This window comes from Aricia agestis, chromosome 22 (genome assembly GCF_905147365.1).
Source record: "Aricia agestis chromosome 22, ilAriAges1.1, whole genome shotgun sequence".
Taxonomy (NCBI): Eukaryota; Metazoa; Arthropoda; class Insecta; order Lepidoptera; family Lycaenidae; genus Aricia; species Aricia agestis.
Window position 1 is genome coordinate 3402694 of NC_056427.1, and position 25628 is coordinate 3428321.

The window sequence follows — 25628 nt, forward strand, 5'->3', positions numbered from 1 at the left end:
TTTAATGAAAAAAGTACTTAAATCGGTTAAGTTTTGGAGAAGGAATCAGGGGACAACGAATCGTTGATTTTCTGGATTTTCTGCAGTTGTCTCTATCGCGTTCTGCGGTATAGGCTTGAGGTAAGGGAGACAGCTATAGATATTACACGTACTTTTTTTTCATTTCTCTAGCTGCTGTGGTAAAGCGGAAGAGTTTGTTTGTTTGAACGCGCTAATTTCAGAAACCACTGGTCCGATTTGAAAAATTCTTTCAGTGTTAGATAGCCCATTTATCGAGGAAGGCTACAGGCTATATTTTATTACGCTAAGACTAATAGGAGCGAAGAAATATAGGGAAATGTGGAAAAAAACGGGGGAAATTATTTGAAAGGGCTTATCTCACGAACTACTGGAGCAATTTTTCTGTTATTTGGCACAGATAAGAAGTAGACCACGTGAAGGATCATAGGCTATTTTATGTGGACTAATTTGTCTGTGAAATATCTAATTTACGCGGGCGAAGCCGCGCGGAACGTCTGGTTTCATCCATATTTAACTTTATGAATAGTAACTGGAAGACGGTTGAAAAGTCACTTAGCTGGATATTGTTGTTGATTGTTGGTACTCTAGATTTTGATCAATTATATATTTTACTAATAATGTAATTATACAATTACCTCTTGGACGGTTTCAAGGTCACGGTAACATGGTTTTGTGAAATTACTCGTGTAAACGTTTTATACGTGGGAGAGCCATGCTTCGGCACGAATGGGCCGGCTCGACCGGATAAATACCATGTTCTTACAGAAAACCGGCGTGAAACAGCGCTTGCGCTGTGTTTGGCCCAGTGAGTGAGTTTACCGGAGGCCCAATCCCCTACCCTATTCCCTTTCCTACCCTCCCCTATTCCCTTCCCTTCCCTACCCTCCCCTATTACCCTATTCCCTATTAAAAGGCCGGCAACGCACATGCAGCTCTTCTGATGCTGCGAGTGTCCATGGGCGACGGAAGTTGCTTTCCATCAGGTGACCCGTTTGCTCGTTTGCCCCCTTATTTCATAAAAAAAAAGACGTTTGATTTACGATATCACCATAGTAAAAAATATGCAACTTGCACACATAAGTGTCATTTCAGATAACTTTTGGTCATAGGTAAGTATAGGTTTTTGGCAAACAATTTTACAACCATCACCTACGTATATTAATGTTTACCCTAACAAATAATAAGGAGGATCAACGCTCTTGTATGAAGACTGCAGTTGGTATTTTAGCAATGGGGAAGATGCGATATTTTTATTTTTGTGTTTATTTTAAAGAACTCCATGTAGAATAGACCTCAAGTATATTGAAAAAATTAAAACACTGGAATTTACTGCAAAAATGCGGTTTAAAATTGTCAATTTAAATTTTGGCGCCAAAACGGATCTAGAGTAGCCCCTCTTGAGTCCTGACTCCTGATCGTACCTCTCAAAAAGTTGTCATGCCCCGCGTTCCATTTAGCGTTAAAACGATGAAAACGCTCAAAATAGAGGCATTTTAATCGTTTTTAACACTAAATGGAACGCGGGGATAGCATATGTGACGTCACTGAACGCTGATTGGTGTTTTGAAATCCGTTCCGTTTCAAGTTACTTTTAATTCGTAATTTTTGTAAAAAAAAAAACAATATTTTATAAAATATTAACCTTGCAGTGGCCCTTTTTTTATATTTTTGTGACGTTTTAATAGCAAAATTTTCATAAATATTATATTTGCATGTTCCCTATTAAAATAATGTCATAACACTCACTTTATGAACTTGGTGAACAGCGAGGAACACTTCCTAATTACTCTAGCAGTCCTAGACTCTTCTTCCTGCGACCTCGAGAAGTCGAGTCCGTCGTCCATTTTTCCTTCTTCGTGTAGGATGGCTTGTTTCTCTTCTACTTTACCCACTCCTTTCTTCTTGGTCTCGTATGACTAGAAAAAAAATAATAAGAAGTTTTATTTTTCATTTATCATCTATTTATTATTGATTGGAATTTAAAGTATCTCCATTCCAAAGAACAAGGGGCATTTTTGTATGGAAGCCGTATCCAAGCTGTAGCACATCCACACATAATATTATATCAAATGAAAGGGCTTGAAAAGCTGAACATATTTTTATTGTATGACGTAAAATCTCTAAACCATGGGAGAAAAAAGTAAAAAAAAAACACAAAAAATACCCTGTATTATTGCATCAATGTTAGTGTTCCTTCTTTCATATGTTTAGATCTTTAAGCGTGATGAGGTAACAGACAGACACAAAAACATTCGAATTTATAATATTAGTAAGGACCTGTCTATTTTCTGTCTTACCTTATAAGACAGCCACAGTCCCGTCTCCGAGTGCTGCACGATAACTGTCGAGTCACCATACTTGATGATGGGAGCTCCTATCACCTCCAGATCCTTGTCTTCCAATACCACTTTCTGGTCATCTTTCTCTTGGCGGAGGCAGAAAGCGCAGGAAGCGGTTGTCGCTTCGTCTCTGAAAAAGTTTATGAGTTTTAAAAAAAGTTCTTTGAAACGACATGATCCCAAAGAAAACTTCTTTTTAACCACGACGACCTAGAAGAACGAAAAGATGGATAACAGAAGAAGACGACGACGACGCCTTCGAAGACTACGATCATAAAGAAAAAAATGACGACGTCGAAGACGACAGACACGACGACTATGTAAGTGATAATGATAATTATGATAGAAAAGGAGAATACGGAGATGAAAAAAAGGAAGTAGACAACGACGACGACAGTAATGTTAATGCGCCAGCTCCAGCCGCCAGAGCTCGCGGGCTTGCGACATCATGGAGCCACCTTCGTACATCACGATGGAAAAGAGAAAGGAGAAGACAAAGATAAAGAAAACGAAGAAGAAGGAAGAGAAGAGGAAGTAGATAAAGAAGATGATGAAGCCGACGATGACGACAACGATGTTAATAGAGATACTACAACTGTACTAACAATAAATATTCACAAGCCCTCACCTGCTGATAAGATACAGCTCATTCTGGTCGTTGACGCCGAGGTATCTGCCGGTGGTGATGTGCCTGATCCTCATGGGGTGGTACCAGTTGATGAACCCGCCCGCCCACTTGGTGCGCGCCAGCTCCAGCCGCCAGAGCGACCGGGCTTGCGACATCACGGAACCGCCTTCGTAGACCACGATGCTGGGAAAGAAAATTGGTAAATGAGTAGGTAGGTTATATAATACGAAGTGTAGACAGAAAGACAGATGGTGTATTTTTGTTTGTTATCGTTTCATGTTATAACTGCTCAACCAATTTAGTTCACAAGGTGTTCCGTGACGGGGAAATGCGATACAATGTAATTTGAAATATGCCATTCGATGTTTGCTGCCTGCGATATTTGGCTGCAAGTTTCGAATGCGCGAATTTTGAAATCAATACTGACTTTTTTACCATCTTTGCTCGACGCTTACAGTCTTAAAAAAAAACTACTCACTTCTGTCCACCATCTTTGCTCGTTGGGCTTGCCTTGGATAAGCTGTTTGAAAAAACTCACTGTAAGCAAAGGTCGCGGACATATTCACATTCTTTGCTCGACGGCCTTTGCTTTTAAAAAAAACTACTTACTTCTGTCCACCATCTTTGGTCCACGTGCTCGGTATGGTGAGACACTCGTCGCCCCCGTGGAAGAACCGTAGAACGTCACCACCGAAGACATATCCCACGTACTTCATACGTGATATACCAGTACCATATGGCTGAACAGACCAGTGGGTGACGTGGAAGGAAGCGTTGACTATGGATACTTCGTTCTCTTTCGTCGTGTGCTGGAAATATCACCAAATATTAAAATATATAAACGCCTCCGTGGTCTAGTGGTATAGAGCGCGGCTCTTGACTCGGAGGTCGTGGGTTCGATTCCCGCGTTGGAAACATGTTATTTCCGAGTTTGGTTAGGACAATGCAGGCTGATCCAGGTGATCAGCCAGATTGTCTGACAAGTAAGATGATCCATGCGTCGGATGGGCATGTAAAAGTCGATCCTGCGCTTGATCTCTCGCCGGTCGTGTCGGTCTTCCGTCCCACTGGGGCCACTGGGTTATGAGAGTAAAGGAATAGAGAGTGCTCTTTTGTATTGCGCACACACTTGGGCACCATAAAATTACTCCTGCGTAGCTGGCCTGGTTTCAATGAAACCGGCCACCGTCACCGACCGGTGAGGGAGCTATTATATTATTATTATTAAAACTGACCTGTACCCCGATTTCAATCCAATATTAGTATAGCTTTCATTAAGTCTTATAATATTATAACATTGTCATGGTTGGTCACAAAGCGCCATAACACAAAAAGACAGGTTTTTTACTTGTGACACTTTGTGAATAATCGGATTTTTATTGGTAAATATAAAAAACATATCTATAAGATACGAATGGGTCGGCTTGAGAAATACTGCCTAATTACTAATTAAGAGTACTTACCAAGTATCTTTCTGTAGCTACGGATACCAAGATCAAGTCGTCACCAACTCGAACCTTCTCACCTTCAGATCTAAAAATTAAAGAAAAAAAATCAAAATGTGTCCGGTTAAAAAAATCAAAATCAAAAGTCCGGGTTCCGTAGAACATTTTTTTTATTACCATCAATTTTTTGTGAGTAGCTTCATTTTGATAAGACGAACAACAATTTTATTCAAGTCAACCAAGTTTTGTTGATTACAGAACCCTAAAACGGAACCCTAACCAGCTCATTTTTTGTATATTGGTAGGTTAATAGTTACATAATTTAAGAGTAACATTGTCCAACAAATAGAACAATCCATATTTTAGGACCATCAAATCAAAGTATGAAATCCTTTCTATCTCTGTTAGCTACCACTTTCAAGACTTTTTGCAAATATTCATCTTATCAAAATGAAGCTACTCACAAAAAATTAGCTTGATAGTAATAAAAAAATTGTTCTACGGAACCCGGACTAAAGCCTTTTGGTGTTTGTTTTTTAATAATTTTTTTCTAAATTTATTACTTAAAATAGGATATTATGGCTTCTAAGGGAATTATAATATAGTCTACTTTTCTCTGCCCAACTAACTATAGCCAATCTCCAAAACGAAGGTCTTTTACCTCTGCTTGCTGGCCGGATGTAGAGTCCACCAGCACGCTTCACCTTTTGAATGCTCTTGTAAACCGACGTCAAACGCCAACTTATCTTGGGAAGACGATGTCGAGAGGCAGGCTAGGTACTGCAAAAAATATAATAATGTAAAAGCATTGGTAAAATTGGATTACGAAATCAGACAAAAAGTCTCACCGGTGACAAAACGGAACATACTTAAGGTGACAAAACGGAACTAACCTATAGTTCCGTTTTGTGACATCATGCGATAAACATTATGCATTAACATTCTAAAAATGCATTAAAATATCATGTGTATTTTGTTTTTAATTTTTACTATGCCCAAAAATTACCAAAACTAGTATTAGTAGCAACAGCAATTGTACAATTAGTAACAGTAATAAAAAAATTCCTTACCATATCACTGTTCAAGTGTCGCAGAAGTATAGCGTTGCCATACAACAAGGTTCTGTGTCCAGATCCTGTACCTTTACCCTGGAAGAATAAGAATAATCTATAAAGAAATAAGTCAACAAAAAAAATTAAAGCACTTCACAATAAAAAGATGTAGCTTTTGGTTTTTTTTTTAACTTTTATCATTATTTTTTATTTATTAGTCGAGTTATTTTTAGCAAAAACCATGCCACTCTAATTCGAAAAAAATCACATTAAAATATCATGAAAGTAATGGCATATACTTTTAGGGTCGTAATCCTTCTAAAAAAAAATTCGTCGTAATATAATTTTCAATAAAATAAAATTGTTATTTTATTATTCATGATTTTGCGATTTATTTTACACATTTTTATTGATTTTTAATTAGCTTTGAATAGCTGAAAATAGACTAAAAGAAATACTTTCGAAGAAAAAAAAATTAAGAAAATTAAAGTGAAGAAAATATAAAGTACAGAAGTTTATTCAATTAACCTACAATAGGTTTGTAATAATTAGTTTTTGGTTGAGTATTTTCGTATTTTGTCATTTTTTTTATTAACAAAATGTTTTTTTTTAATATATTGCAATCATATTTTCCCGTTAAAATTTATGACATGAAAATTGCAAGTATTTTGTACAATGTTTATTGTGCAATTTGTTACATGAATGTTTCTGAATTTGTACAAGAAAACAGACTTTAGTTTTAGAAATAGAATGACACTTACTAAGATCCTAATTCCTCAATAGTTTTAATAGAAAAAGATTTCGAAAAATTAGACTTCGAAAAAAAATAATATTTAAATTAAAACTTAATAAAAAAATATTGTTCAGAAGAAACATTATTGAAAAGTAATAAGAGCATATTTTTAAGGAATAGTAAGATTAAAACAGATGAAAAAGAATTAAAAAACCTAAGTCTGTTTTTTTGTTTGTCAAATTTTTTTTGTAAGTAGATGATTTTTTGTGATAAAACCATTGTTTTTTTTTCATGCAAGTACAGTCATCACGTTAAATATCTTTTTTTTCTATTTTTTTTTTGTTTAATTTAGCGTTTTGACTGTATTTACCGTATAGCCTGTACATAATACTCACAACGTTTTCGCTTCCCTGGAAATTTAAATATTAAATAAAGTGTTATATAGGATAATATTATTCACAAATGCAGTAAAAACAATGTTAAACATTTATATTATCACAGTAGAGTGTAGATATTGTATGTGGATATTTATAGGAAGAGAGGAGAAGATGTTGACTTCAAAATGTGAGTATTTTAAATAATAGAAAATTTAGTTTAAGTAAATCTGAAAGCGTGCGTTCCACTCTACAAATATATTTTTTTTGACGGAGTTACTTTTCCTTAGTTTTATTCGTAGGTTCCACTAGTAATCGTAAAAAAAAGGTTCCTCTAGTAACAAAACTAAACACTTTTTAAACAATATTATCATTAAAACATATAAGTTTAGCTTATTTTGTAATTGATCTAAAAAAAAAGTTTTTTTAAACGAATAGGACATGAAAAAAAAATCACATTTTAAAGCCAAACCTCCAAGTATTTAAACATGTAATTTATTAAGTTTTATATTTATTGAAAATTATTTTTAACCACTTTAGAGGGGGATTGTTAATACATTTACATACTTTTAATTTTTTTTTCATTTACTTACGGTCTCAGAACCGGCGGCTGTGACCAATTCTTGCAGAGCTCTGACTGACAATGCCTGGAAAAAAGCAATCTCTGGTAAGAATCACCGCTTATTTGAGAAGAGACAGTTTTAATATTATTATAAAAATGCGCATACTAAAAGCTGTACTTTTTAGACAGTTTTGTCAATGTGCGACGAAATTATGTGAAAAGTTTCGACTTTTGTTGGGTTCCGAATGATCACTCAAACAAATATGCATCAGAAGTCAGAACTAAAAGAGTTTCAAGTTTTTAAACATTAACCCCCTTATTAATAGAGAAGTTAATTAATTGCTTAAAGGCAACACAACACATGACAAACAGGAAACGTCAAATATAGACAAAAAAAGCGAATATGCTGAAATATTTTATTAGTTTTTAGAGTTCCGGACCCAAAAGGGAAAAACGGGACCCTATTACTAAGATTTTAATGTCTGTCCATCGGTCTGCCTGTCTCCAGGATGTATCTCAAGAACCGCTATAGCTGCCATATATGTTGCCGGTATATTATGAAATACTAAAAATAAAATAAACTTAATATTGACCCTATTACAAGACTTCGTTGTCCGTCTGTCTGTCTCCAGGCTGTATCTCAAGAACCGCTTTAGCTTTTAACGTTGTTAGTGGCGGCCGAAAAGGAAGATCTTCCGACCGAGCGAGATAGCATGCTCGGTCAGGCCGAAGCCCACTGACGTCATTTCAGACGTTGTATATATCTTGCCGTACTCCGAAACTTCGATAGCGCGATGCAGGAATGTTAGGCGAATTGTGGGTACCGCCACAAGCTAGACTTCTGAAATTTTCTGCTGGCTATTGTGGAACTCTTCGTGCGCGAGTTCGACTTGCACTTGGCCGATTTTTTACAGTACTATTACTAACTCGGCTGACCTATTGCCGTTACCTGTTCAATAATGATACTTAGTTTACTGGCCAACCCGTGCGCGCCGAAGCTTCTTACCTGTTCGATAACGAAGACGCACTGCGATAGATCAGGCGGTATGTTCTTATCGGCAATGTTCTCTAGGAAGCAGTGGCGGTTGCCGAAGCCCTCGGCCGCTAGACACACTCGTTCGCCCGTCGCGGTGCACGACAGACAGACCATGTCTTCCTGCGGGAATAAATGGGATAAAATAATAAAATAAAGATAAAAATGGTAATAAATAAGATAAACTCAAACTTTTTTATTCAGAATAACTTTTTTTTACATTTTTTTTTTAATGAAATAAGGGGGCAAACGAGCAAACGGGTCACCTGATGGAAAGCAACTTCCGTCGCCCATGGACACTCGCAGCATCAGAAGAGCTGCAGGTGCGTTGCCGGCCTTCTAAGGGGTAATAGGGGAGGGTAGGGAAGGGAATAGGGGAGGGTACGGAAGGAAATAGGGGAGGGTAGGGAAAGGAAAAGGGTAGGGGATTGGGCCTCCGGTAAACTCACTTACTCGGCGAAACACAGCGGAAGCGCTGTTTCACGCCGGTTTTCTGTGAGGACGTGGTATCTCTCCGGTCGAGCCGGCCCATTCGTGCCGAAGCATGGCTCTCCCACGTCACAACATATTATGAACGTCGTTATTCGTTACTGCTGGTGTCTACCACCGGTTCGGGAACTAACCCGGCGAGAAGAGAAGAAACTCGCACGGGTGACGGGGCGAGAAGTTTAGAACAAGAGAGAGAGAAATGTTGACTATAGTCGATCAAGACTATAGCCATGGGCGTAACCAGGATTTTAACTGGGGGGGGTTCAGCATACCCGTTTCGAGAAGATGGTCGGTCTGGTATATTGAAACAAAAAAATCATGAAAATTCACTTATTAATTTGACTAAAAAAATACGTTTATTATATAATATTTCTATTTCGTAGAGTTGGGACAGGATTATGAATTTGTCATTTTGATTTATCACAGAAACCGATAAGGGGATATTGTGGCAGTCAGTATTTTCTGCTAAAGGCGCCAGTATTGTTAAAAGACAAGATTGGAATCTTATCTTAATAAGGTAAAAGCACTAATGGTAGACTCGGAGCTAATAGATGACACTTACGACAAAAATACCATAAAAATAAGAATTATTCTAATTTTTTCTCAACACTATAAATTTTATAAGCTTCTCAAGCTATCTGTTGATGTGAAAAAATATATTAGGGACGCCAATTTTGAAATGGGATCAGTTTTCGTAAATTATAATGTGACCGCGTCAACACGCGCTCGGCAATTTCTTAGCAAATAGGTTAAGGAAGGCGAAATTTTGCACGTAAGTTCTGAATACATTTATTTGATTTTTTGTAATTTCTATTGATTTCATTGGATTAATGGCCATGTTGAATAGACTAATTAATGTTCATTTATGATTTTTTATCCATTTTCCCTAACAATATAAAGGGTGTCTACTATTAGTTCTTGAAAATGTAAAAAACCTAATAGATGGCATGGATCTCATCTTTTAGTTTTGCAATACATACTAAAGTTATTTTGTAGTTTATTCTACTTAAATATCACCACTATTCTCTGAAAATATAATTCTATTAACAAACTAACAAATTAGAACTACGGTACCTAAAAATGGACATATTAGACCTTGTACTGATCTAAAAATCGATTGCTTTAGTTTTTTAACAGTAAAAAGAAAGGAGAGCTGAGAAAAGAAAGAAGAAAGAAGAAGAGGCAAGAGAAGCATGGAGACTAAAGACTGAAAATAAATTTGCTTGGAAAAAATATCTGAAAAATAAAAATAAAAGGAAATATAGTTTTAGCATGGAAGAAGAATGGATAGAATCTGGAGACAACGTAGATAATATTCCATATGCATGTAGTTACTATGATGAAGTAAATAAAATCTTTAGAAAAACGGCAAATAAATACCTAATAATAGGAAAAATGTAAAATGTAATGTTCTATGTCAACTATTAGTTCATATTGGTGTCTACTATTAGTGATATTTGTTTTCTGTGATGTCATCTATTAGTTGTTATGACTAAGTTTACAAAAAGACCAATAATATATTTTTTAATTGATTTGTCAGAGAATAATTATAATAGTTTTATTTTGTAAGAGTTACTGAAGACATGGAAGAAGTTAGCAATCCTTTATTTTCATAAATATATATTTTATAACATTCAAATGTTTTATGTTTCCTTAAAGCGTCTGCCATTAGTGCTTTTACCTTAATTAATAATCTCACGTACTTCTGTAAATATAACACCGCTATCTTGTAATTAATGTCGCTTAGATATTTGAGAGACAGATGTTTTACACCAACGCGTTCATTTCCAAATAATATCATTTTGCACGTTGCCGAGATGAAAACTAACAATAGAGTAATTTTGTGTTTGAGTGTTTTTGAGGAAGGGCTTTGCCTAACAGTTGGACAAGCATGATAGGCGTTCAAAAAAATCCTACGAAATTACAATAATGCCATTCAAGCTGGAAGCTGGTGCTAAATTCAGCGTGCTTAATTCAGCATGCTAAATTCAGTATGCTAAACCTTGTAGGTCTGTACAATGACCGAACTCATGATTAATTACACGCAATGAATAATAATAAACTATGCCAATAAATATTGCATCAGAAGTGTTGAGATGAGAAAAAGGTCAGGAAAATTATAGCCAAGTATAGTTTAGTGATTGAAGACATGGCATTATTTATTTCTTGAAATATCAGTTGAGATATTCAAACTTATTGTAAAAAAAAAAAATTATGTCTGAAAAAGATTATATTATTAGGTGTAGTCGTTGCAGTCATTTTGGGCACAAATATATTATGTAAATTCCTAGTACCTATGAATAAAGATATAATAGCCATTAACCTGTCACATAGCTGATTAAATAAAGTTCTTTTCTGAAAAAAATATAATATTTTTCAAGAAAAGTTCTTTTTTAAGGTATAACTGATTATTATCATCAAGTTAAATGAAAGAAATCTAATTGCCTCATAATATTTCCTAGAGATTGTGAATTTTCTATCTATGAAGTCAGTACTATAATAAGATTAAGGATTTCGGCGTTCGATGCCAAAAACCCGAACAGACCAAAATAATTTCAATTATTTTCAACATTTGGCTAGACATATTCTATTTTCATTCGAAGAAATCGTATACATATTGCTTTTAAAAACAAGATACACTTTTCTTAAGTGAAAATAATATTTTCGGTACTTATATTTTTTTAGACCTTAAATTTTGTTTTTCTGCCAAAAAAATAACTGTCCATTGCTAAAATTATCATCCTGAATTCAGCAGGCTGAATCTAAGGTCCTGAATTTAGTATTCTTAGTTTAACACGCTGTATTTAGCATCCTGAATTTAGCTTAGTGAATTTGATACAGCGTTCTGAATTAAGCGTGCTGAATTTAGCATCCTTAATAAAGCATTCTGAATTAGGCATACTGAATTTAGCACGCTGTATTTAGCATCCTAATTTAGCTTGCCGAATTTGATACAGCGTTCTGAATTTAGCATCCTTAATAAAGCATACTGAATTTAGCATCCTAATTTAGCTTACTGAATTTAGTATCCTGAATTTATCATACTCACCGTGCGGAGGAAGGAAACATCGTCCTGCTCACTCGCTCCGCCTTCTGCCTCCGCCATTTTCGTGTGTTCGTCTGTGTCGTTATATCACTAAACTACGCCTCATCAAATGCATATCTGTGGACAAACATGTGAATATTAGAAGAACGTAAATTCATTTGCATGCTAAACTAAAACTTAACATGACAATCCAGAATGGACATCCAACTAATTATTATTAAAGGACTGTTAGATTTTATCTGTTTGAATTATAAAGTTAATATACCTAGCGGAATAGAGAAACAAAGGCCTGAGCAAGAGAGATGTCACTATCAGTAACACTGCGTGATAAAAAGAGACGTGTGATACATGACAGCAGCACTCTTTTTTTGACGTCCAGTCGGCACGTGCCGCACGTTGACAATTTAATCTCATAGAATTCATGTTCAATCATGCTTGTTTAAGTGTATACGTACACATATTTTACACACAGATGTAAACCAATTTCGGTTTCGTTTGACAGCTCGAGATTGTTGCTCTATTCCGCTAGGTATATTAACTTTATGGTTTGAATGCGCCGATCTCACTCACTACCAGTCCGATTTTAATGTAATTTGGCACAGTTATGTAACATACAGTAGACGGGGAAGGATTTAGGCTACATGGCTACTTTTTTGCGTCAAAATGTATTGTTCCCACGTATTTCTATTTAATTAGGCGCTACATTGGTAGATCAGTGATAAGAGAGACGTTATTGGTAAGTTGATCTAATCACGATCGGACGGTGACACGTCATTGGTTTGGTAGAGATCTTTAAGGCATCAATTAGACGGTAGCTTTTGCTGTCAGTTTTACCACAGTCATGACTGTGACTGATGGGTAACCTACCCTGTAAGAGCGTGACTGACGGTTGCATGAAGCTGATTGACGAAAATCTGGATACATTCGTCTGTCCATCAGTCACCATCAGTCAAACATAATTCATGATTGATGGAATTGACTGACGCTTGCATGAGTGTATAATGGATGCCTAAGTTATACGCAAATTACAACCTTTGAAAGGTCAATGGCCTAAAAGTTCTAAAACTACCCCACTAAACCCAATTTATATTATCTACAGCTCTTCTTGTATCTTGACAAATATAACCAATTTGTTAACATTATTTATTCACTGCTATTTGTTCTGAATAACAAAACAACGTTAATAACCATTGATGTCCCAATAGTAGGGATCTCGCACAAAGAACTTCTAAAAGAAGGGCTTACCATATTATTATAATCAGTTGCCTCATATAGTCATACAGAAATGCGGTATATGATGCTAAATCATCCATACTAATATTATAAATGCGAAAGTGTGTCTGTCTTTCTGTCTCTCTGTCTGTCTGTCGGTCTGTTACCTCTTCACGCGCGAACCACTGAACCGATTTTTCTGAAATTTGGCATGGAGATACTTTGAGTCCCGAGAAAGGACATAGGATACTTTTTATCCCGGAAAAATGTACGGTTCCTGCGCTATAAACGAATTTTGGCGCAACGGAGTTGCGGGCGTCATCTAGTAAAAAAATAATTTAAGGCGCTGTGGTTGTTGCAACTACGTAAAATGGGTTTTTTGAAACACGTTTTTACTTTTTAGTAAAGGAAATGTCATTATTTAAGTATAAAATAAGTACCGTTTTAAAATTGAGAAAATTTCCTATACGGAAAGGTATATCAGTACACAATTTGAAAAATTCTGCTCGATAGAAAAAAAATCTCAAAGATGACTGTTATAACGCTGTTTTTCACAATGAAATCATTTTATGGCTGAATTACACACTTTCTAGAAAAAACAAAAAATGTAGATATGTGTCGTAACCTAACGTAAACGATTTGATATATTTGATTTGTGTAATACTAAAAACAAAAGATTTTTACTCCTATTTTCTATTATCAAGGCACGCGGCGAGCGCGTAACAGCCACTGTACAAGGCGCGCTGATATTATGAATGTTATTTTCATGTGCTTAACGTCGATATTACCGAGCGACCGACCTGCTAATTTTAGGGACTACTGGGCCTTAAAGAGCTCTGGTAGAAAAAACTCGTCTCGATTTTAATGGGCAACTGAATGGCATCCATGATGTATTTTAATATGTGGTGAGACATCCCCACGCATTGTACGTCAATGTCGACACCACATATCTCTAGATTAAGAAGACAAGGGATTTCTTGAAAAATATTTTGTTCTAACCATAGTATTTCTTTTGTACATACTAAACAACCGCATGTTTTAGTAGTTATAAGGAAGTCTGTCAGAGTCCTTAAAACTCTGTCAGTGTTTCTGTCACTCTTTCTCATTTTTACTGCAGCCTGTAGAAATGACTGATGAGGATAATAGATATATAATATTGTTAATATCTATCATCACCTTGATGAGTGGCAGTCTTTCACCGTGCGTTTTTCGCGTAACTTTCTGCCGCGCACTGTAAAACTCTGCAACGAACTGTCACCAGCAGTATTTCCGGACCAATACGACCTGCAAACCTTCAAAACGAGAGCGTATTTCCTCTTAAAAGGCCGGCAACGCACCTGCAGCTCTTCTGATGCTGCGAGTTTCCATGGGTGACGGTAATTGCTTTTCCAGGTGACCCGTTTGTTCGTTTGCCCCCTTATTTTATTAAAAAAAAAACTCTTCGGCAGGGTGTTTGTGTTCGTGCGACTAGATGTATGCGAATTATAATTGCAAAAGTTGATAGAAAATACTATGCTATGCTTTACCGCGGCACTCCCCGAGTGCCACACGTATTTCTTTGTATTTTCAACGATAGCTTCGTCTTTAGTGAACCAAATTTTTGCTGTAGCCTGCAGAAATCTTATTGGTCATCTTAGGTCTAGCCAAGACTTGTCAGTGACCTGAATCAATACCTCGATTTAGGTCACACAGAATGTGACACGCTGGCCACAGTTCAAGTTCAGATTAGATCGCCTATCTAGATTTAGTGTTAACAAAAGACTAGACTTAGGTCTTGTACATTTAATACTAAGCAGAGAAAATCTATAAGCGGAATTTTTTGTTGAAATTTGGTATGGAGATTGAGGACACTTTGAGTCCCTGGGAAGGACATAGGTGATATGATAATTTTATCCCGGAAAATATATTGTCTATAGTTCTATACTAATATTATAAATGCGAAGGTGTGCCTGTCTGTCTGTGTGTTCGACTGTCCGTCTATCTGTCTGTCATCTCACCACGCCCAAACCGCTAAACCGCTATTGTTGAAATTTGATATAGGGCTACTTTGAGTCCCGGGAAAGGACATAGGATACTTTTTATCCCGGAAAATGTACGGTTCCCGCGCGATAAACGAATTTGTGTGCAATAAAATTACTATAATCCATTTTCAATTTGTCAACTTGTTGTCAACAGACTTCAATCATAAATAAAAGAGTATAACTCGTATGTATAGGCTTGTCACTCAAAAATCTGTCATTTTCCTAGGTGTGAGTGTTGTAGTGTGTGTAATGTTTTATTTGTGAAAAAAATGTATGATAAAAGCATAATTTTAAATAATATTAGCTCGATGCACTCCTTCACCATATAAACTATAACTGTGCAAAATTTCATTCACCTACGTTTCCCCATTTTTCGTCAAAAGGGATACAAAGTTTTTGGCTCACGTATTAATATATAGATAATAACATTTAAATAAAATAGAAAATTAAGGGAGGTTCCCAAACAAAAACACAATTGTTGGCCTATTTTTGCTCTATAACGGCATGGAGCCCTTTGTGCGCGAGTCCGACTCGCACTTGGCCGATTTTTTGTATGCTAACACCAAAGCTTCAGTATTTTCCCCACACAATATGAAATTCTCCAGAGTCATTGACCCAACTGCGAAAATTGGGTCGCAAGTGAATACCGCGTTCACAATTAAATTACCTTTGACATTACCCTTATGCCACCGTAATAAGAGCCGCTCTCATACAAACTCTACAGGTAAAATATAAATGTGGTGGAATTCGTTTAATTCAGGAGTTTTAGCATTCCTCTGTCTGAAAGAGAAAATCGTTTAACGTCATTTATGGAGGCCTCCTTTTACAATAAGGTAACAACTTTTGGGGTTCCGCAAAAATGACACATTTCAAAAGCCGCCACCAAAAACTTTTGAGAACCGCTGCCCCATAGTATTATTATTTTGTTGTTTACACCCTGTATTAATATATTTGATGACATTAATGTAATTTAAATTACATTAATTCTGGTTGAAATATGAATGTAATTTAAATTACATTCATATTTCAACCAGAAACTGAATATTAACATCAAGCATTTCATGTTTTTATCAAACCTCAAAAGTAGGTTATGAAAATTAATGAATGAAACCATAGTAATGAATTATTATGTGGTCGAGCCACACCTAATAACGAAGGTAGGTCAAAAAATCTAGATCATATGGGCACTCGTGCGAACTATCCTTAATAATACAAATACAATAAATAAATCCATAATAATAATTTTAAAAACACCGGTTTCGGTGACGGTGGCTGGTTTCATTAAAACCAGGCCAGCTACGCAGGAGTAATTTCATATTGCCCAAGTGTGTGCGCATACAAAAGAGCACTCTCTATTCCTTTACTCTCATAACCCAGTGGCCCCAGTGGGACGGAAGACCGATACGACTGGCGAGAGATCAGGCGCCGGACCGACTTTTACATGCCCATCCGACGCATGGATCTTACTTGTCAGACAATCAGGTGATCAGCCTGCATTGCCCTAACCAAACTTGGAAATAACATGTTTCCAACGCGGGAATCGCACCCACGACCTCCGAGTCAAGAGCCGCGCTCCTTAGTCCTTACCACTAGACCACGGAGGCGTCTAAATAAATAAATCCATACAAAGGCGAAAAGGTGTATGTGTGTTTATTACCACTTTACGATTTAGCTTTGAGTACAAGGAGAAGACATAAGACAGTTTTTGCGGTAAAATGTGCGGTGCCAGCGCGATACAAAAAAAATCAGTAAGAACTAGGAATCCATACTATTTACCTATAGCAAATGCGAAAGTGTGTCTATATGTTACTTTTTTACGGTTAAGGTGACGCTGCGTTAAGGTAAAAAACCGTGTTGGATATATGTTATAGATTGCTTGTTTTCTATGAGAGGCCGAGCCTGAAATGGAACAGCAAGAAATGGAAAGGGCGTAAGCGACAAAATGGTTTTTGTCGCGTAATTTAAAAACCATGAATAAGTATATTTCATAGTATAAGCTATGGGCAAATTAAAGTGTATGCTTGAACCAATCTATGTACAAATGGAAGCATAAATCACTCTCCTCTGTTGGCAAAATTAGAATCCCTTTTTTTACAGAGGTCTTTTTGATTGATTCATTTTGTGTTATAAAAGTTGACCAATCGTGTTATGCTATGGCCTATGGGTAATTCAAAAACAAAGACATGATGAATACTGACAATGAACTTTAATTTCTTAGCGTTAATCATTGTTGAGAAAAATCGATATCGCTACAGCCAAATTATCAAGGCGTCGCCTTAAGCTACTGTAACAATTTTGACAGAATTTGGCTTGGAGATATTATAATTTATAATTATAATATCTTCATGCCAAATTGCTTAGGATAGTTTTTAAATTACCGAAAAATGTACGGTTCCAGAAAGATAAACTATAATTAGTGTTATAAACGTATTTTTTGTAGAAATTAGAACCTTGAGTTTCAACTGTCATCAAGTTTAATCACTCAACTATAGGGGTTATAAAACAATATAAATTGATTGGCTGGCACTGTGACAAAAGACATAATAGTTTCATTAACATAACTCAAATTGAATTCGGATTGTTAAATTTTATTAGGTCGAAAGGTCAAAGTATACAGGGTGCAATTAAACCTTCATGCCAAAGTTGATATATTGATCCTTGTTAAAAATAAAAATTCACGTATTTTTTCTTTTATAGTCACTCAGTACTAAAATGTTGAGAAATAGCTTCCGAAAGTTATCCTAAAAAACACTACAATTAATGGACACGACGCGTCGCCCGCGCGTCACCCCCGCTCATTCCCCCGCGCCGCGATTGACCATTCTGCAACGATTTTAAATGGGATAAAATATGTAATAAAAAAAATAACACCCAATTTATATTTGGTTTAATGAACTCTCCTAATAATTCCTAAACCTTGGAAAAAATTTGGCAGGAAGGTTTAATTGCACCCTGTGTTATGTGACTACAAATACTACTAGTTCAGAATGTGTTTTGACTAAAAGATTTAGTCAAAACACATTCTGAACTAGCTTTTAGTCAAAACATATTCGCTAGTTTCGATAACAAAATTTTTCAAATTACATTCATTTTGGGTGAAATAACTATCTGTGAAAAGAAATGGACTCTCTAAATTTAAATTACACAGCAAATCCAAGTGTGGACAAGTAAGTGTTGAAATATTAATTTCATTGCAGATACAGCCCGCAAAAAAGTTATGAAAATATTCAAATGCTATTATGAAAACTTTTGAACGTGGTAGCATAACCAACCAATAGCAAATAGCAACGCTGTGCAGGCTAGGTTCTGTCAGAAAAGTATGACACTTGAGTGATGAATACAAATACAAATAGAAACTGCTAAAATAAAACTTGAGAGGTGTTAAGGGACACCCGAATGGAACGAAGTTATTTATAATATGTTCATAAAACTTGCATATATACACTCAAAAAAATTATTAAAAATACGCCGTCTATTGGCGCCCAGGAATACTAACAACGCATCACTGTTTATTCTCAAAAACGCCATCTAGTTGACGCACAAGAATACTATCAACGCCCTCTGCCCCTACTAATAAAAACGTGTCGAGGTCAAATAGCTTTCAGTCTAGCCTTCTTTACGCCGGACGCGCGATAAGGAACTTCGTTCAAAATTCCAATCACAAACACAACACACGTGCCTCACCATGAAATGAAGCCTTATTTTAACCGACTTTCAAAAAGAAATTACAGCCATTCTCAAATTGTGATCTGCGGAGCCCTGGGGCACAAAAGCCAAAAAGGGGTCTTCTTAAGGGGTTACGTCACCAAATAAGTTTGAGAACAGCTGGGCTACAGCATTTATCACACATTCAACCGAAGTCACTTTTTGGTCGAAAAAAGCCCTTGTTTTCTGCTATCTGTACATTTTAACCCTCTAGGGTTAGGAAGTGGAGCTATTGCCAAGCTAATACATAATGCACCCTTCAGACTTTGAGAACGAACCCAGGAATTAAGAATTTAAACTTAAAAGTGGCTTGATTCTCTGTGCTAGAATTGAGAACAATTTCACGCGAGGACACTGGAATAGAGGATTTGTCCAGCCCCCTTAGACAAAGTATCTTTAGTTAAAAACGAAGACGAAATTCGTTATCAAAATGTATGCGGTTTGACATAAGTCATCGCTAAATGACAATTCGCTTGCGAAAACTAATGTCGAATCCCATACATTTTGATAACGAATTTCGTCATCGTTTTTAACGAAAGGGACTTTGGCTACGGCCCCTGGTTTCGGAATTTTCCCGAAATGTTGGTCCCGAAATCCGGATTTAAATAAACAAATCCTACTGAAACTACTGGTGCTTCGGACACTGTGACGCAGTGAAGCTGTCCCCATTTTTCATAATTATAAGTTTCATGCTTATGAATTTATGACCCACCGTGCACGTCACGTGCATCAAATCACTGGAACCCACATTTTCCTGCACTGAGCTACTTGTACTATTATCTATTCTGCGACTGAGCTAAAACATGATAAAGAACACTCTCGATCATAACAGCTTTCCAACAAAAAATCGGCCAACTGCGAGTCAAACTCGCGCACGAAGGGTTCCGTACCGATATAAGTATGGAAAATTTTTGTTTTTTGTATGGGAGCCCCCTTTATTTATTTTAATTTTTATTATGAATATTAAAGTACACATATATGTGTACTGCTTGAAATTTTCACAAAATCTTCAATTATATATAATTGAAGATTTTGTGAAAATTTGAAGTGTCTACAATCTACATATTGCCATTCTGGATTACGAGCCGAAAAGGCAAAAAAAATCTCGTTTCTTGTATGGGAGCCCCCCTTAAATATGAACTTTATTTTGTTTTTAGTAGTGACCGACCGAACTTTCGGTTTCGGTTTCGGTTTGCATCGTTCGGTAAACTTCGCAGTTAACTAGAGCTTGCTTGCCAGCAAGGCCCTGGCTCAGTTCGCCACCATCTATTTAATCATGTTTTGAGATTATGTATATCAGATTAGTCCTAAATCAAAAATTAGCACTTCGTTTTATTTTCATTAAATTGTCTTAACTTATTTTTATCGAAATTATATTATTGAATTTTATTTCTACGATAAAAACAGGCTTATTTAATATACATAACTGTTGGCAAATTACGTGCTATTTTAACAATGTTTCCCAAACAAACGATTTAGTAAATGCTATGATTAATTGATTATATTGTATGTGAACTTTATTATTTACTTAAGAATTTTGTTTGATTGTGAGATTATAAGATAATATCTTAGGATATATCTTATGAGATTTATCTAGTAAATCATCTCGCTTCATTCTTTTTTTTGGACACGCAATCTCTTAGGACTTCGACCGTTCCTACCCTGCTAGAATCTTATCTAGCACACTTCCCCGTAAGCTTCGCTCTTGCGACCCTCAGTATATTTTTCAGGTTTAGTGGCAAAACGCCTTCTGGAGAAAAAAATGTGACGTCAACTGCAAGTTTGCTTAGCCATTTCGTTTTGAACTTCGACCGCGGTCGTGTCCATGTCCCCCATAAAAATAATATACTGTAATTATTGATTTCGTTTTCAGTCTAAGGGAGGATTTCACCAATCGCACAACTTCGTTTTATAAAACTTAGTTCTCATTAAACGCGTTCCTACGGGGATCAATAAAAAAGCAAGGAACTACCCAAACGCATAATTCTTTTCGTCTATGATTTTCTATTCGCCATGACACTACACTGGCAGGACTTTAACGGCTTTAATGAAGTTTAACCGTGCAACATTGGACGTTCTGAAGATAAAACTCAGGTTTGTTGTGAACTTTATGTTAGTGAAATGCAATTTGGTGCTATAAACGCGTTTATACGTGTAGAACCAATTTAGTGTACACTAAGCGCGTTCTATTTCTTAGGTGAATCGCACCTAAATAAAATGACTTCAAATAACTTCTGCTCTTGTTTCTTAGGGTAATCCTTCGTTATAATACATTAAGGGGAATTTCACCAATCACACTTAAACGTTTTATTAAACTAAGTTCTCATTAAACAATGAACGCGTTTATATTATGGCGACGTGAATCTCGTTTTGTTTCAAATAGATTTTACATTCTTCATTTAATCGCGATTAATGAATCTAAGTTTACGTTATACGTTTGATTGATGATTTTTATACATTTTTATCATTTTTGAGCCTTGTCACGTTGTTTTAGTAACAAATAGCAAGAAACGATAAATAAGCTAACCAAACGCATATCTGTGAAAACTGTCAACTTAACAATTTTTTCGCCTATGTTTTTCGATCTGTCATACACTACACCGACAGGACATGTGTTTTATGAAGTTAAAACTCGAATATTGGGCGTTCAGAAGATAAAAATTGGATTTGCTGTGAATGAGACGAAACACATCTACTTGAAATCGTATAAAAAAACCGGAATATAGTACAAAAAGTTATTCGAGTCTAAGAATAATAATATTTATGGTAAGAAATGTCGCAAAAAGTAAAAAATTCAATGTGGTACTTTTTCTTTAGTTTAAGAAATAGTAATTGATGTTAAAAATTAATACATTTCAGTAAATAATCGTAATTTTGAATGTTTTACCAAGTTTCGGTTTCGGTTTCGGCCGAAACTAAGAGTAAGGCCGAAAGTTCGGTTTCGGTTTCGGTTTCGGCTGAAAAATCAGTTTCGGTCGGACACTAGTTTTTAGTATTTGTTGTTATAGCGGCACCAGAAATAAATAATCTGTGTAAATTTCAGAAGTATAGCTATAGCGGTTCTTGAGATACAGCCTGGAGACAGACAGACCGACGGACAGACAGACGGACAGATAGACGGACAGACAGACGGACAGACAGACGGACAGACATCGAAGTCTCAGTAATAGGGTCCCGTTTTTACCCTTTGGGTACGGAACCCTAAAAAGTAGATCAAAATCGGTCTACTGTCCGTTTGGATTCTACGATGCAACGGACAGGCACTAGGGAGACAGACAATATGTGAAACTTATAACACCCCTTTTTTGTCGTGGGTTAAAAATGCTGTCCACTCCGCTACGTCCCCCCACAATGTGTTCCTACTAAAGTCGTGACGGTAAAGCTTTGGCCTTTCAAGGCCAATTGAAAAACCGCGCTCGCTTCAAGGCCAATGATTTACTTAAGTTTACTGCCATAATATTTTATTACGATTTAATTATAATTAAACATGAAACAGAAATCTGAATGCACGAGCTTTAAAATATTTGTTGTAATATAGTAGAGTTATATAACTTATAATAACGCCTCCGTGGTCTAGTGGTATAGAGCGCGGCTCTTGACTCGGAGGTCGTGGGTTCGATTCCCGCGTCGGAAACATGTTATTTCCAAGTTTGGTTAGGACAATGCAGGCTGATCACCTGATTGTCTGACAAGTAAGATGATCCATACGTCGGATGGGCATGTAAAAAGTCGGTCCTGCGCCTGATCTCTCGCCAGTCGTGTCGGTCTTCTGTTCCACTGGGTTATGAGAGTAAAGGAATAGAGAGTGCTCTTGTGTATTGCGCACACACTAGGGCACTATAAAATTACTCCTGCGTAGCTGGCCTGGTTTCAATGAAACCGGCCACCGTCACCGAAACCGGTGTCGGGAGCTATTAATAATACCTCCCACACCGGTTTCGGTGACGGTGGCCGGCTGGAATCGAACCCACGAACTCCGACTCAAGAGACACGCTCTAAACCACTGGACGGAGTAAAGTAATTATAGTGAGTGTATGTAGAGTTATTATCAAATTGTGCTCCGCGCAGGTCTGGGGCTTCGCAAAGGCTTGTAGGGCTCCGCGAACGAAACATACATTGATTGTAGAAATGTTACCAGCCACCGGCATGAACACAATTCAGTTCTTTCAAAGGACAAAATATTCTTTGTTTGAGGGGTTCTATAAATAATAAAAAGGTTTCACCACCAAAAAAGTTTGAGAACCGCTGTATTAAGCCACTAGATGACGCTCGTTTATCGCGCGGAAAACGTACATTTTCCCGGGACAAAAAGTATTCTATGTCCTTCCCTGGGAGTCGGGACTCAAAGTAGATACTTTGAGTCCCGGGAAAGGACATAGGATACTTTTTGTCCCGGGAAAATGTACCTCTTCAAGCCCAAACCGCTGAACCGATTTTGCTGAAATTTGGCATGGAGATTCATGCCAAATTTCAGCAGAATCGGTTCAGCGGTTTGGGCTTGAATAGGTAACAGACAGACAGACACACTTTCGCATTTATAATATTGTTAAGTAAGTTTAAGGACGTCATATGCTGTATGCAACATAAACATAAAACAGCTCTAAATTGTAGCTTTTACAGCATATTTATTATGCTGACTCGGAGTCGTCCCCCAAAGCGCCATAAAACCAGGGACGTAGCAAGACTCCACGAGTTAAAGGGGCCTTATCGGAACTACAAATTCAAAATTCGCTAAAAGGAAATGATCCTAGTAGTATTATAAATGTGAAAGACGTGTGTCTGTCTGTTACCTCTTCACTCCCAAACGGCAGAATGGATTTTGCTGAAATTTGGTATGTAGAATAGATGCTTTAAGTCCCGAAAAAGGACATAGGATACTTTGTATCCACCAAAGCTGTACGGTTCCCGAATACACGAATTTTGATGCAACGGACTTGCGGGCTTCATCTAGTTTTACATAATATTAGATTTTAGGTAACAAATCCAGCTCAAATGTATAATAAAGTTCTACCCCTTTCGTCGGTAATATATTCTGAGTTGTTATGGAGCTGTGCACTATTACTGGAATAATTTACACGTGACATATGCCTTTGAGTTAACAGACATGGCATCTACGAATAATACAAACTAAAGAATCGTAACTCCCATACTATTACCGTTTTAAATTTGGTTCCTTTTGATCGGTCAGGTAACGTCAGCCTAGTACCGCTCAAGGTCACCTAAATATTGCAAATGTATTGAAATGTGTACCTAAGGTACACTTTTTTGACGCAGTTACTTTTCCTTAGTTTTTATTATTCGTAGCATGGCATGTTAAAATAATGTTACAATGAATGACGCCTCCGTGGTCTAGTGGTATAGAGCGCGGCTCTTGACTCGGAGGTCGTGCGTTCGATTCCCGCGTTGGAAACATGTTATTTCCAAGTTTGGTTAGGACAATGCAGGCTGATCACCTGATTGTCTGACAAGTAAGATAATCCATGCGTCGGATGGGCATGTAAAAAGTCGGTCCTGCGCCTGATCTCTCGCCGGTCGTCCGTCCCACTGGGTTATGAGAGTAAAGGAATAGAGAGTGCTCTTGTGTACTGCGCAAATACTCGCGTAAACTTAAGAAATCATAATGCTACAATATTATAACATCGTAGAAATTGACTCATAGGCTGTAGGCAGCTAGCGGATCCACGTCATTTGGTCGGATTATGTCAATTCATTGTACTATCGAAAAAACTAACTCAGGGCTTCCCAAAGTGAGCGCCGCGGCGCGTCTGCGTCATGGACAGGCAATCGAAGGGCGCCTTGAGTCGATCGTCCATCATTCCATTGACCTAGCTTTAATCATTAAAGGTGTATATTTATGTATGTTCTTCTAATAGCTAGATACAGTAGGGCGCCGTGACAAAATATTACGACGTGTAACTGCGCCGCAGGCTGAAAAAGATTGGGAACCACTACACTAACAAAGACGAACAGCTCATATCATTTTTGCACATTTTCCACTGATTCTTCGCTCCTATTAGTCGCAGCGTGATGGTATATACCCTGAAACCTTCCTCGATAAATGGACTATCCAACACAAAACGAATGTTTCAATTCGAACCTAGTTCCTGACATAAGCACTTTTAAACAAAGAACCTCATAATAATTAATGCTCTTCAGCTTTATAACATGATATTAGTAAAGATAATAGAGACTAGTATAGACTTTCAAAGTTTGCATTTCTTAAGTAACCAAGTTTACTATGCCATATCTAATAATTTCTTGAGTCTACAATAATAACACGACTACAGAGTTATAAGTTACCTATACTGCGCTACAAATTTCGTTCAATATGCAAAACGTGGTTAATAGTTATTAAAGTACGGTAAAGGAAAAGTCAAGTTTAGTTTTGCTCCTGAATTTCTTCGTTATATGAGGAACTATCAATCTATATCGACACTAATATATTATATACCACATACCCCCTATACCCCCCCCCCCCCCCACACCGGTTTCGGTGACGGTGGCCGGTTTCATTGAAACCAGGCCAGGTACGCAGGAGTAATTTTATAGTGCACAAGTGTATGTGCAGTACACAAGAGCACTCTCCTTTTTTTTTCTTTTTTCTTTTCTTTACTCTCATAACCCAGTGGGACGGAAGACCGACACGACTGGCGAGAGATTAGGCGGACCGACTTTTTACATGCCCATCCGATGCATAGATCATCTTACTTGTCAGACAATCAGGTGATCAGCCCGCATTGTCCTAAAGAAACTTGGAAATAACATGTTTCTAACGCGGGAATCGAACCCACGACCTCCGACTCAAGAGCCACGCTCTTAAGAGGATTCCACACCGCCATTTTTTCCATACAAACGTTGTCCCCTGTTTCCTCCCTGGATAATGCTAGTAGAGTTATAATTTTTTTCCTGAATATCTACGGCCACTAATACAATGTCCCTATGTTTTCTTTTTTTTCATAATTTAATTA

At 36.9% G+C, this 25628-nt stretch overlaps 1 protein-coding gene across 29 annotated transcripts in view; it reads right to left on the reverse strand.

The window, feature by feature from the left end:
• The window catches only part of LOC121737989 (ryanodine receptor), a 156146-nt gene that overhangs the window by 120916 nt on the left and 9602 nt on the right, over positions 1–25628 (reverse strand). For 16 of the 29 annotated variants that reach the window (XM_042129749.1, XM_042129759.1, XM_042129762.1 and 13 more), the window contains exons 2-12: positions 11726–11839; positions 8161–8310; positions 7186–7239; positions 6614–6628; positions 5504–5581; positions 5095–5213; positions 4452–4521; positions 3598–3797; positions 2989–3171; positions 2319–2490; positions 1768–1937 (exon numbers count right to left, since the gene is read on the reverse strand). In XM_042129749.1, the coding sequence (XP_041985683.1) occupies positions 1768–1937; positions 2319–2490; positions 2989–3171; positions 3598–3797; positions 4452–4521; positions 5095–5213; positions 5504–5581; positions 6614–6628; positions 7186–7239; positions 8161–8310; positions 11726–11782 (1268 nt within the window). In that variant the 5' untranslated portion in view covers positions 11783–11839. Of the gene's footprint in view, positions 1–1767; positions 1938–2318; positions 2491–2988; positions 3172–3466; positions 3482–3597; positions 3798–4451; positions 4522–5094; positions 5214–5503; positions 5582–6613; positions 6629–7185; positions 7240–8160; positions 8311–11725; positions 11840–25628 lie in introns of those variants that run through there. The other 13 variants (XM_042129772.1, XM_042129761.1, XM_042129776.1 and 10 more) reach the window with 2 other exon arrangements.